This window comes from Castor canadensis, chromosome 11 (assembly GCF_047511655.1).
Source record: "Castor canadensis chromosome 11, mCasCan1.hap1v2, whole genome shotgun sequence".
Lineage (NCBI taxonomy): Eukaryota > Metazoa > Chordata > Mammalia > Rodentia > Castoridae > Castor > Castor canadensis.
In genome coordinates, this window is record NC_133396.1 from 113,043,258 (window position 1) to 113,055,906 (window position 12,649).

General features: G+C 39.3%; 1 protein-coding gene across 3 annotated transcripts in view; it reads left to right on the forward strand.

The window, feature by feature from the left end:
• The window catches only part of Dusp10 (dual specificity phosphatase 10), a 40,890-nt gene extending 30,056 nt beyond the window's left edge, over positions 1-10,834 (forward strand). For all 3 annotated transcript variants that reach the window (XM_074048279.1, XM_074048281.1, XM_074048280.1), the window contains exons 3-4: positions 5,086-5,457; positions 9,585-10,834. In XM_074048279.1, the coding sequence (XP_073904380.1) occupies positions 5,086-5,457; positions 9,585-9,850 (638 nt within the window). In that variant the 3' untranslated portion in view covers positions 9,851-10,834. The remainder of the gene's footprint in view (positions 1-5,085; positions 5,458-9,584) is intronic.
• Positions 10,835-12,649: the final 1,815 nt, after the last annotated feature.

Sequence of the window (12,649 nt, forward strand, 5' to 3'; positions counted from 1 at the left end):
CAATTACAGATGTGGAAACTGAGGTGCAGAATGTTAAAGAACTTGCCAGAGGTTAGAATGTTGCTCTTAAGTAATAGGAACCAGGATTTTAATTCAGTCCAGCTCCAATCTGTGTTCTTCACCATTAACTTCAAAGTACTATTTTACTTTAAAAGATGGGTAACCCAGTAAGAAAAGCAAGGCAGCAAACCGGAGTGATCAATATGCTTGCAGCAATCTTGTAGAAGATTTCAATTTTAGAATCTCTCCCCTCCACCCCTTCCCGCTTCTTGGACATTAATTCTGTTTTGCTGACTTTCCAGGAATGTTTTCCTTAAACTTCTGGGGCATGCTTATTTCCCAGTTTAGCATAAAATCAAAAGCTCGTGTGCAGAAGTGCTATCCATCTTTAGAATGGAGAAATCTCTTGCTTATGGATTCTGTGTATGGACCTGGGTTCTTCAGCTCCCCAGCCAGAGAACTGCTTCTGAGTCACTTCACCAAGGGTTCTTCTGTGTCCAGGACTGCAAAAGCCACCAGAGCAAGTGTTGTCCACATGCATCTACTGAGAGAGTGGTAAAACTAGGACCCATTGCTTTTCTCAACTGTCACTGAACAAACCTGTGGGAAGAAACAGCCGGGTGTTATTAACACATATTTTTCTTTAGGAGTTCTGACTATTCTTTGTTGGTGTCACTCAAAATCAGTGTGCTAACCATACTCCTTTTGAGATAGGATTGAAAATGTTTGCCTTCCCCCCACCCAGCATTGCTGCTCATGCCTCAAAAATATTTGCCCTGCAAGATCTTTTGATAACTGCAAGCTCTTGTGTGCATAGGAAGGTTAGCCAGTTTGGCAGGGATTAGGGAGAGGACTGAGGGTAGGAGAAAGAACAGTTGTGTTTTAAAAATTCAGTGCTCCTCTGGAAAAACCAGAATCCAAAGTCTTTGTTGGGAAAGCTAAGCCAAATAAAATGAAATCAGATATGTTCATTTAGGAAGAATAGGGAACTGCTGTATTCTTTTAGATGAAATTATATTATTCCAACTTTTAAAACTGCTCAGATAAGTTGGGTCCTACTTCTTTTTTTAAAATACAAATTTAAAAGTAAAAAGTCTAGAACATTAACTGACTTCTCATTTAGAGTCTTTATATTAAGTAGATTTTGTTAGATATTTAAAAGTATTATTTTCTAAAGTAATGGAAAAATTGTGTTCTATGTGGTAGACATTGTTTCAACATACTTTGTAAGCCAGTTTAACCCCTTACCACAGTGTCACGAGGTAGGCACTGGTTTTAATCCTGCTATGCATATGGGGAAATAAAGGAAGAGAGAGATGCACATCCTGCCTAGGAGCTCATAGCTAGTGCTTAGCAGGATTGGGGAAAAGCAGTCCAGTCTCAGTACCCTTTTCCTGGGTCACTGCACTGCACTCAGGTCTCTCATGGACTGCATGTAGACATGGATCAAATGGAGGTGAGGACAATGGTGATGATACTGGGATGATGAGATGTTATTTATTAAATCCTGCCTTGTATATCAAAACCTTTACATAGGCATTTTCTACCACAACTGTATGGGTTGTTGATATTATGTCCACTTTATAGATCAGTAAACTGAGGCTTAATAAGGGAAAATAGTTTGACCAGGTCTCATTGCTCCTACGAAGCAGAAGCCTAATTGAAGCTGGTGTTGGTCTGCCTCTAACCACTGCTCTTAACCAGCATACTACATTGCAGTCTGCTTCACTTGTGTGTTAACAATCCTTTTGTAATATTCTAGTATAGTAATAACAAATGTAATCAAAGCTGTTCATTAAGCAATCAGTTTGGCTTCTGGTTGTATTTAATGGTGTAGGGTGGGCAAAAGTAGTTGGGAAACACAACCGTATGAGCTCTACTCTTTCCCCTCCTGTCAGCTGCCAATTCTAGCCTTACCACCCCAAGAGAAGAAAACAACCCTTCTTGCAGATTTCTCTCTCTCAAAATAAATAAATAAATAACAACCACCACTGTGAGCTGCCAGTGGTCCATTTTGCTTTGAGCACCATCCACAGAGTTTTAACCATAGTAGATGGGTGCACCTCATCCTTAAGTGAGAACTGATGTCCAAGTTGGACAAGCAAACTGGAAATTGAAGAGGAGAGTGTTTCTTCAGACCCTCAGTGAGAATTTCTGAGTCTAGCTAATACATTTGAATGATAATATCACCTTTTCTATCTACTTCCCCTCCAAATATTGCATAAGCAGTGTTCTCTCATGGCTCAAACACACAATACACACATAATTTTGCACATGAGCACACCCTGGGATTTGAAGCATTCTGTGATTCTGTGTGTCTCAGATTCCCTCCATCCCCCGCCTTCCCCCATGGGTTTTTTCCCCCATTAGGCAAATGGAAGGCCCATGCCACCTGTTAGCATTACATCATTGGCTCCCCAGAACACAGTTGCACCAAAGGCCTTAAACAAAGTAGTTCTTCTTGTATTGTTTGCACTCAAAGAGCTGATATCATGCCAACTGATGTCATTGTATGTCTTTGTGTAACTGCTATGGCAACTGGGCAGGTGGGGAGCCTCCAGCTGATGTCATTGGGAAAGGAGGTGTAGAGACAGAATTTTAAAAAGCTGTATGCTGTGTTTTTCTGTGTGTGTGGTTTTCTGGTATGCGTTTTTCCCCCTTAAACTAGCTGCTTTTAAGATAAATTGCTGCTTGAGTACCCTAAATAAGAGCAGAGAGGACTCCCTCTCTGCACACACCCTTAGACACTTCTTTTGAGTTGATTTTGTCCTATTTCCCTCTCAACTTATATGGGAAAATGTCACAACTGCCTTTTTCCTAAGAAAAGAGTGAATTAGGTTCCCATCACTGAATCAGTGTGTAACTGTTTACTTGGATGTTTTTGTTGAGGCAAGACTGAGCATATTTTAAAATAACTCTTTAGAGTCTTTTGTGGAGCCTATGGTAGTGATAATAGGTAGTTTTTACTTTATGTTTTTTAAGGATTCACTTGTGAAGCATTTCTGGTTTTTTGTTTTTTTCTTTATACTTTATATTTCTCTTTAGGCTCATACTTTATTAATGTGATTTTATAGCATAATAAAATAATGTAAGGACAGACCTTACTTGTAGAAATCAGCTTGAATGAGTTCATTCCTTTTGTTTTTCTTTTCAAAAGACAAAGGTTTGGACTTTACTCATTTTTCAAGAGTAAAATGATCATTATATTGCTCTCTTGAATTTTCTGTGGATCCTTACCCTATCTTAATGAAAATATGATTTCTCTGTTTGCATGACTGATTCCACAGCCATTGGTTGTGAACAGTCATGAGACTAGGTATAGCGATAATCTGGAGCTTCCTGCTGTGAGACTTAAAATGGAGAAAGACATACGTTCAGAAGCTAGTGGACAGATGGACTTTCTGTCCTTATTTCAGCACAGTTAAATCCTCTGCTTTTTTCTGCCTTGTCTCCAAGGACTGTTAAGACAGACATAAGACAACTATCTTTGGCGGCAGGTATTGTGGTCTGGTGTGGTATTATGGTGTGGTCTGGAGTCTTTCAATGCTTCCTTTTTCAATGAGAAGGTCCAAGTGTATCTAGTTTGACTTAATTAGAATTAAAGCTCATTTGGTGGCAATAATGTCAACCCAGGTTTCATACCTTTTACCTATATATTGTATAATTTGATCCTCATAATAAACCTTTGGGTTTATCCATGTATGTGATTTGTAACAAATGTTAAAGGAAAATTTAAACAATCATGATCCATGAATTTCATGACTTAAACAACTGTTCTTTTTTTTGTGTAATTCTTCAGTTTTTATTGGATTTTTTTTGAATTACCTTCTTTTTTTCATTTCATAATAAACAAACATTTTCTTTTCTCACTACTTTTAACAACTGTTCTTTTAATGGCAACATGATGTTCCATGGGATAAATGTAGTGACTTCTGCTTTCTTTTTTAAGTTTTACTTTTGTTTTTTACTTGGCCTTTTCCATTAAACAGATAATGCTGTAGTAAACATCTTCATGCACATAGCTGAATAGCTTTGATTTCCATAAGACACATTCCTATAAGTGAGACTGTAGTTACATGGGGGGGATTTGCATTTTGAAAAATGGGGACACAAGCACAGCTTAAACTTTTTAAAGTTTTAGGGCCATAACTCTTGGAGGCAGTTTTAGGCCTTTGCTCAGAGTATATGTTCAGAGATCCATGAGAGGTTTCCTAAGGGGTTAATGTACTCACAACCTTCTAAAAAAACCCTAAGTGGAGGAGATTGAGGTGTTCTCAGAGTTCATTCTACTGGAAGTCAAGGTACACAAATGTCAGGGTTCCACTTGTAACCCATCAAAAAAAAATAAGACTATAAGAACTGCATACCCATTCAACCCTATCTTGTCTTTCCTATTTCGCTGCTGCTTCTACCTCCAGGCAATCACAGAAATAGCAATAAAACTAGCTTGTACTTGCTGAGCAGTAGTGTGTGCCTGGCACTGTGCTAAACATCTTACAAGCATTTATTCATCTCAGACTCATGAGGTAGAAGCCCTTACCCTCCTTTTAACAACAGGGAAACTGGAAGACACAGAGAAATAAGCTCACCCAAGTCTTAGAACCAGGAATCTATGGTACCAAGATAACAGCCAACATAATTAGGCTCTTCCATGGACTCTGCAGTATTGATAGTGACCTTGGCCTTCTGGGAAAGTGCAAGATGTTCTCACTCAGTGCTGGTGTACAGGCTGAAATTCTCCATGGGTGGATGTTACCTTCCTCAGCTCCCAGAGTGCAGTGTTCTGTATGGGCCACGGAGCATATGGCTCTGTGAGGCAGCTCAGATTTTCAGGTGATGAAATTGCCTGATGACACATGGCAGTAGATTTTGGTTTGTATGAAGAGCACTTTTCTAAGTACTCCATGCAATGAGACCCTCTGAAGCTGGTCTGGGGTCACCAAATGGACTTCCAGTTTTGGGTTTGGGTATGGATATAGTACATAAACAGCAATGCACATTCATTCCTACTGGGAAGGTGGCATTTTCAGCCAGCTGTGAAAATCTTAGGGAGAGTCACTCTTGCTTTCTGTGTTTATGTTCCAGGTGGACTTAGTAGTTTTAAGCAGAGCCATGAAAACCTCTGTGACAACTCCCTCCAGCTCCAAGAGTGCAGGGAGGTGGGGGGCAGTGCATCTGCGGCCTCGAGCATGCTACCTCAGTCTGTCCCCACCACCCCTGACATCGAGAACGCAGAGCTGACGCCCATCCTGCCCTTCCTGTTCCTTGGCAACGAGCAGGATGCTCAGGACCTGGACACCATGCAGCGGCTGAACATTGGCTATGTCATCAATGTCACCACTCACCTTCCTTTGTACCACTACGAGAAAGGCCTCTTCAACTATAAGCGGCTGCCAGCCACTGACAGCAACAAGCAGAACCTGCGGCAGTACTTTGAAGAGGCTTTTGAGTTCATTGGTAACTATCTCCTCAGGGCGAGTTTCATCCTTCTCCTTCCTTTCCCTCCAGCTCTTGCTTTAATATCAAGTCCCAGGTTTAATCCTGTGTTACCAGCTCTGATGCAGCCAGTGTTCTCCTAATTCATAGCCCATGGAATATATCCAAGCCATCAGTATAGACATAAATGAATAGCTGTGTTAGGCAGCTCTCCAAATCTGTGACCAAAACACCCAAGAGAACAAGTTAAGGGGAAGAATTATTTATTTAGTCTCATAGTTTTAGAGAATTCAGTCCACAGTCATTGACTCTGTTGATTCTGAGGCCATGGCATGGCAGAAGCATGGGACAGAGGCTGCCCACCTCATGGTGGGCATGAAACAGAGAGGGACCTGGGATAAAATCCAGCCCCGAAGGACACACCTACAGTTGACCTACTTCCTCCAAGTGGGCCCACTTCCTAAAGTTTCCAGAACCTTCCTGGATACTGCCACCATCTAAGGACCAAGTGTTCAACACATGAGCCTATGGCAGACATTTCATATGCAAGTATAGCAATAGTCATTCAGTTTGGTTGACATGTGTTCAACTAGAAATTCTCACCCTACAAGTTCTTAACAGAAGAATGATAGGCAAGTTGCAGGTTTTGATCATATATATTCCACCCAGCTCTCCAGTATCAGACTAGGCGCTAGGGGGCCACCATTTTGAGTCTTTGCTTCCATTTCTTGCATGGGGAACAGGAAATGTTTCTCTCTCTTTTTCTCTCCCCCACTCTTGTCTATACTTTATCCTGTTATACTAACATAAATCCTTGCTAAAATGTCAAAGAAAAAAATGATAGGTATTTATAACCATAGAGAGCATTTATAAGCTTCATAACAAGAAGAATGGAGGGAAGATAAAGAAGTGGAGCTCAGAACTGCTACTTCTTCTACCTAATCTACTAGACCTTACTCATACAGCACAGGAAGTAATTCTATTTCCTTACCTTGAGTTATGCCCAATTGCAATTGGTAGGGCTTCTTCACCTGAGGTTGAGGCAAAGGTAGCATTTGCTAGAGGGCTGGTTCTGAAGAGTCCTTCAGTAAATAGACAATAGTATAGCAAACCTCTCTCTGTATTGCATAATTTCAGAGGAGGAAGAGAAGGGTGGGGTGAGTTGTTTTCTCTGTCTCCTTTCTTCCTCAGTTTTTAAACATTGGTTAACAACAAGGAGTGAAGATTTCCTTTGACATTGTGTCCCAAGTAGGAGAGATCAAGTTGTTCAGCCCTTGTAGTTCCCACAGAAGAAAATCTAGCTCTAGCAGGCTCTAATCTCTAAAAGGAAACAACCATCAGCCCAACACTAACCTTAATTTTTGCTACATCTGTAACCTTGAACTGTTGTAAAGCTCAAATGATCATTTGGAGATCACTGGCATATGGCAGATACTCAACATTTTTTTCAAGTGACTCCAACCTTTATTTCCACAAAGGTGACCCAGTAGTTTTCCTCATTATCGCAACAGGCTGTTACTGGCCTTTGCCCCAGGAAGAATACACTGATAGTCGATTCCCTTTTGTGAGAAAAATGCCGTAGGCTTGACAGCTACCCAGTCTGGCAGATTTGCTGTCGAGTTGGCAGCTCTGCCCACTTTGCCCAGTTATTTTTTTTGCTAACTGTACCTTCAATATAGGACTGTTGGGTAGTCCGTCTGGAAGGAAATTCAGAGTAGTCACTGTACTTAGAGAAGTAATAGGGTGTTTCCAAGGTCATAGGAATTCTAGTGTCAAAGAAGGGACCAGAATCTAGGATTCTTGACTCTCAGGGCAGGGGCCTTTTTTTTTACAACACACTGGGGACATGTTTAAAATGTGCTATTAGTTGCTTCTCAATTGGTAACACTGGGTGCAAAGATCAGGGGGGTTTGTTGTTGTTGTTTTTGTTTTGTTTTGTTTTGTTCCTGTACTACGGTATGAACCTGGCCTCATGCTTGCTTGCAGGCGCTCTACCACTGGAAACATGCCCCCATCCCTTTTTGCTTTTTCGTTGTTTTTCAAATAGGGTCATGCACTTTTTTTTCCCAGGGCTAGCCTGGATCAAGGATCCTTCTATTCACATCTCAGTTTAGCTGGGATGACAGGTGTACACTGCCACACCCAGTTTTATTGGTTGAGATGGGGTCTTGGTAACTTTTTACAGGTATGAGCCACTGGTGCCTAGCCTCAGGTTCTCTATTAATAGCTGAGCCAAACCTTGAGTCGTGAGGAAGAAATATTTATCACCAAGTTGAGAAACTTGCTGATTCATATATGAACCAGGCTGTGATTTCACCTGACTTAATTCCAGGTGGGGGAAGTTGGGAAATTGTGTTCCATTTAATTTGTAGTATAAGATACACTGTTCTAAGAAGATTTCAACTAAAGTGCTTATATTCTTTGTAGATTATTCAGGCTTACCTGCTTGTTTAGAAGGAAAACAAAACCAATAACAAATAGCATTGAGCCTGGAGAACAATTCAAAATCACAATGAGCATGGGCACAATTTTGTTTTCATTGCTATCTTATTGGATAAACAGAAATCTTATAGTATTGCTTTAGGGAAAATACAGCACAGTTTATAAACATAATAACATTCACTTAGAATTCAGTACAAGCTAAGCACAGTCTAGAATTTAGGATTTAACTATGCCAGTTTATTCCTGAATCAAGTGATATTATTCTCTGAGGCTACTCAGACAGGCAGATTGAGGTTTTGTAAAGTTATGTGACTCTCACAAGGTCAGTCAGCTGTTCTATAATGGAACCAGTGGTTAAACTTCTTTTACCACCATGCTTTCTAGTCTTGATTTGGAGGTCAGTAGTATATGCTAAAGAGAAAAAATTGAAAGAGATTTTCTTGAAGTGTTGCTTTTTTTACTTTTCTAAGAACTGTTATCTCTGAGAAGTCAATCTCACCTATAGACTTTAAAGATAAAAATTCACATCATGCTTATAAAAGTAATTTCAGTGAAATCACTACTGTTTTTACTTTTTTCCCTTCCCTACCTTTTCATCTAATTCCATCAGGGATACTTTCTAATATTCTAATATTCCAGGGATACTTTCCTAATATTCCATCAGGGATACTTTCTTGGGGATGCCTTTTTGTCACAAAGTGTCACTAAATTTTTGTTCAGTGCTCACAGGCTCTTCTCCTGAGCTTTTAATATATGTGAAAACATGGAAAGGATTGCCTCTTTCAGTTGTTCTGGATTCCAAGTCATAGTGGGCATTCCCCCATCATCCAAGTCACTGCCATGTTTGAGTAGCATACGTGAATGGAAGGGGGAGGTGTTGAACATTTAGGAGAGGGGTGATGGCTGAGTCGGAACTCTCTAAGCCTTTAGTTAACTTTGCAACATTTAGGTAAGAACCTAAATGTAGTAATTGTCTAGTTGACTTTTATTCCTTAACTTTGATCAGGGTTTAGTAAAACTAATTCACCCATTTAATGCCTCTTCCTATATAGAGCAATTCTACAGTATAAGGAAAGAATTATTTTTGTGTCTATCACAGATGAGAGAGATTTGTTGTTAATGGTACTCATTTGATAAGCTACAGAACCTGGCAAGTGGAATTAATATCCTTAATGAGAAGAGGAATTATATTATATACACACCTATATGCAAATATGTGTCCTTTGTATTTATGTCTATGTATGTGTCATTTCCCCTCCCTTTCCTCATTCCCCCTTTTCTACCTTTCCTTCCCTTTCATTTGTATTTTTCAGCTGTACAATTTTAGAAAAATAGAAGGGGAACCAGATACTTGAGACAGAAATCCAGGGACTATTTACTGAGTAACTTAACATAAGAGTTCATTGTGCTATGTGTAGGTCTAACTTTGGTCCACTGCTGTCACCTATAATGTACACTGTTCACGTGTATGATTCTTGTGCTCCCTCTTCTCTTTAGGTATAGACATAAGCTTCTTACTCATGCTAATACTGACTTTATCCAGTTCTGGAAGTTATGGCCTAAGCATATAGAATTATACTTGGTTTTAAAACCATTTGAATTTCGTTCTCTACAAAATGAGGCATTATCAAGTTCAGATATGAGTTAACTTCTCTTTGTCTATCTCTCTTTCTCTTTCTCTTCATCTCCTGTCTCTCTCTTTCCAGAGGAAGCTCACCAGTGTGGGAAAGGGCTTCTCATCCACTGCCAGGCTGGCGTGTCCCGCTCTGCCACCATTGTCATCGCCTACTTGATGAAACACACACGAATGACCATGACTGATGCTTACAAATTTGTCAAAGGCAAACGACCAATTATTTCCCCAAACCTTAACTTCATGGGGCAATTGCTGGAGTTTGAGGAAGACCTAAACAATGGTGTAACACCACGAATCCTTACACCAAAGCTGATTGGCGTGGAGACTGTTGTGTGACAAAGGTCAGGACGGAAAAGATGGCTGCTCTCCATAGGAGATGAACAGGAAGGAAGATGGATTCTGTGGTTTTTTTGTTTTGTTTTTCTGTTTTCTTTCTTTTTCTTTTTTTTTTTTTAGTTGGGGATAAAGTTTATGAATAGAAACAAACTTGTCTAAAGACTTTTTAACAAGTGTGAAAATACTATAACTTTGGATGGCATTGCAATTCACTTCCTGTATATTGATAAAGCAGGGAGGCTAAAAAGGTCATTTTTATAAAGGCAACAATAAAAATATAATAAAACTTGTTTCTCCCCCTTTTCCTTTGAGGCTATTTGTAGAGTTTATGACTATATAGTCTGTGCAGGTTCATAGACCGAAGATATCATACTTCAAAACCAGTTAAAAAGAACCAAAAGTAAGTAGAAAAGATATTGACTCATGAGGACCTGGAATCCACCTGGGCTATCTATGTAGAAAATAAACCCCACCAAACCAAGCCCTGTTGTGCTCACCAATACAAAGAGAAGATCAGGGCAGCTTAAGTGGTCTAAGAATCCTAAACGCATTTTGTAAAGAGAGAGGATAATGTTGATTTAGTTTGTTTTATGCTCTGGATGTTTTTTCTCTGAATTTAAGAAATTTTTAAGACAGCAAGGAACTGACCGTTCTACCATATGCCTTTACTGGCTCTTGTGCAATGATAATGGTTTTGAGTGTGCAAATAAGTTAGAGCTGGCAGCTGAATGATAGACAAACAGTGCAAATTTGCCAGCTTGGAGATAGAAAGAAATTCAATAATACCAATTACTTTCCTTTCCACTTTTTCCCTTTTTTTTTTTTTTGATTTGATTCTGGTTACAGTGCCATAAACCTTGTTACATATGTATATCAGAATGTAAACAAAAGACAAAAATTTATTTAAAAATATTTTTCACAAATACCTTGGCGTGTTTCTGTTGATTGTGTAAAAATTTATTTTCATTATATAAATGAAACTCATTTTGGGATGTGTCTTTTTTGCTCCCTCTTTTACCTCAACTCAAGATCAAGCCTCTCTTACTTCTGGTAACTTAATTCGAAACAAAGCATATTATTATATAAGGAAAGGGAGATGAGGGTGTGAAGCAGGGAATGTTCAAGGAAGCAAAAGAGCTCCAGTATTGATATGACCAGTCATTTCTTCCTCCATTTCCCATTATTCTCTTCTGTAAATATAATTCTACTCACCCAGTGGAAGACTCAGGTAAAGTGACCTTAAACATGTGAAAGTTTCCCGTCAGCTTTTAAGCCTTAGTAATCAAAGCACTGACAATGGATTGGTTGGAATTTGGCAATCTCCCCAGTGGCTATTGGATTAATATTTGTGACAATCTACCATTTATGGGTCTTCATAGTTCCTACCCACCTCTATTGCCATTTGCCTACTTGACATCTTTGGTGAGATTTACCATGTGACAAGTTGTTCTCCCCCTACTTTTTTTAACCCCAGCAAACTGAACTCAGCTTTCTAAGTAACATCTTGCCTGTGACAATGCTTGGTTAATACATAGCTGGGTCCCAAGCCACAGATGGTTTGGGGGTGGTAGTGAGGAAAGAATACAGGTCAAATATTTTCTATGTTTCATTAAAATACATGTCTAGAGGGACATAGCCACAGGAAGATTTGGAGCTCATGAGATTTGCCTGGTGTGAGTAAGAGCTGAGGAATGCTGGCATGTCTGGTTCTATATGACATAAATATTTTTGTGAACATTTGCTTACAAACTTTATAACAAAATATTTTGACATTTGCTTTTTTGAACAGCTTTTCTGACAAAAGTGGTTTAATTTTTTCTTTTATTAGAAAAATGTAGATTAAACTTTAATAGGAATTAACTGAGAGTTGTTTGGAATTATTTTAGTTTAATATAAAGTGCTAATCAGATGAGAAGAAAATCTCCATTACAGAATTTTCTTTTCTAACGATTTGTTAGCAGGCTAACACTTTCCTTGATGCTACAGCATATTTAGGAGGCAGGCTCTGACACAGAATGGTTTAAAATATGTAGTAATTTTTACTCTGCTAGTGAGTAAGATTCTTTTTCTTCTTTTCTTTCTCCCTTTTCCCTTCTCCTCTCCTCTCTTCCTTTATTTCTTCCTTCCCTTTCTCTCCTCCTCTTCCGCCCTCCACCCCTTTCCTTCACAAAACAAGGGAAAGGGAAAGGGAAAGAATCAATACAGTTTCTACTGTGCTCTGTAGCTACACGAAAATGATGTATGCTTTTGGAAGCTTATGATTTTAAGAGAAAGCCTATCCTGCCAACCAACATACCATGAATTCTGAAAGAGACCCGGGTCTTTTCTGCTAATCTGCTTTGAGTCACTAGCTTCCATCTCTTCATGAGGAATGTTAACCACTTCAGGAAAATACTATAGATCAGCCAAGCTATTGCTCTAGAAACCAGACTCCCCAGGCTTCTGGGCCTCACCAGTTGCCTGGGAGCTGTAGAGCTAAACTAGGAAATAATTGTGTCTTCCTGAGAAAGCAGTCTTTGTCCAATGCTTGCATCATTCTCAGAATGCAGCAATGGTTGTTTCATGCTGAATGAATTTAATGATTTAATAGAATGAATCTGCGCTATATCTACTGATGTTTTAAAAGATACAGTATATATTGTTAGTTTGAACAGAACAGCAACTCCGCCTCCTCTATATACATTTATTTCAGTAGCTAATACTTTTCCAGTCAGTGAATATTAGGGCAGAGGGTACACATTACATGGAAGAGTACATGCCAGTTCCTTTGGGACAAAGATCAGCAGGGTAGGAGGTAAG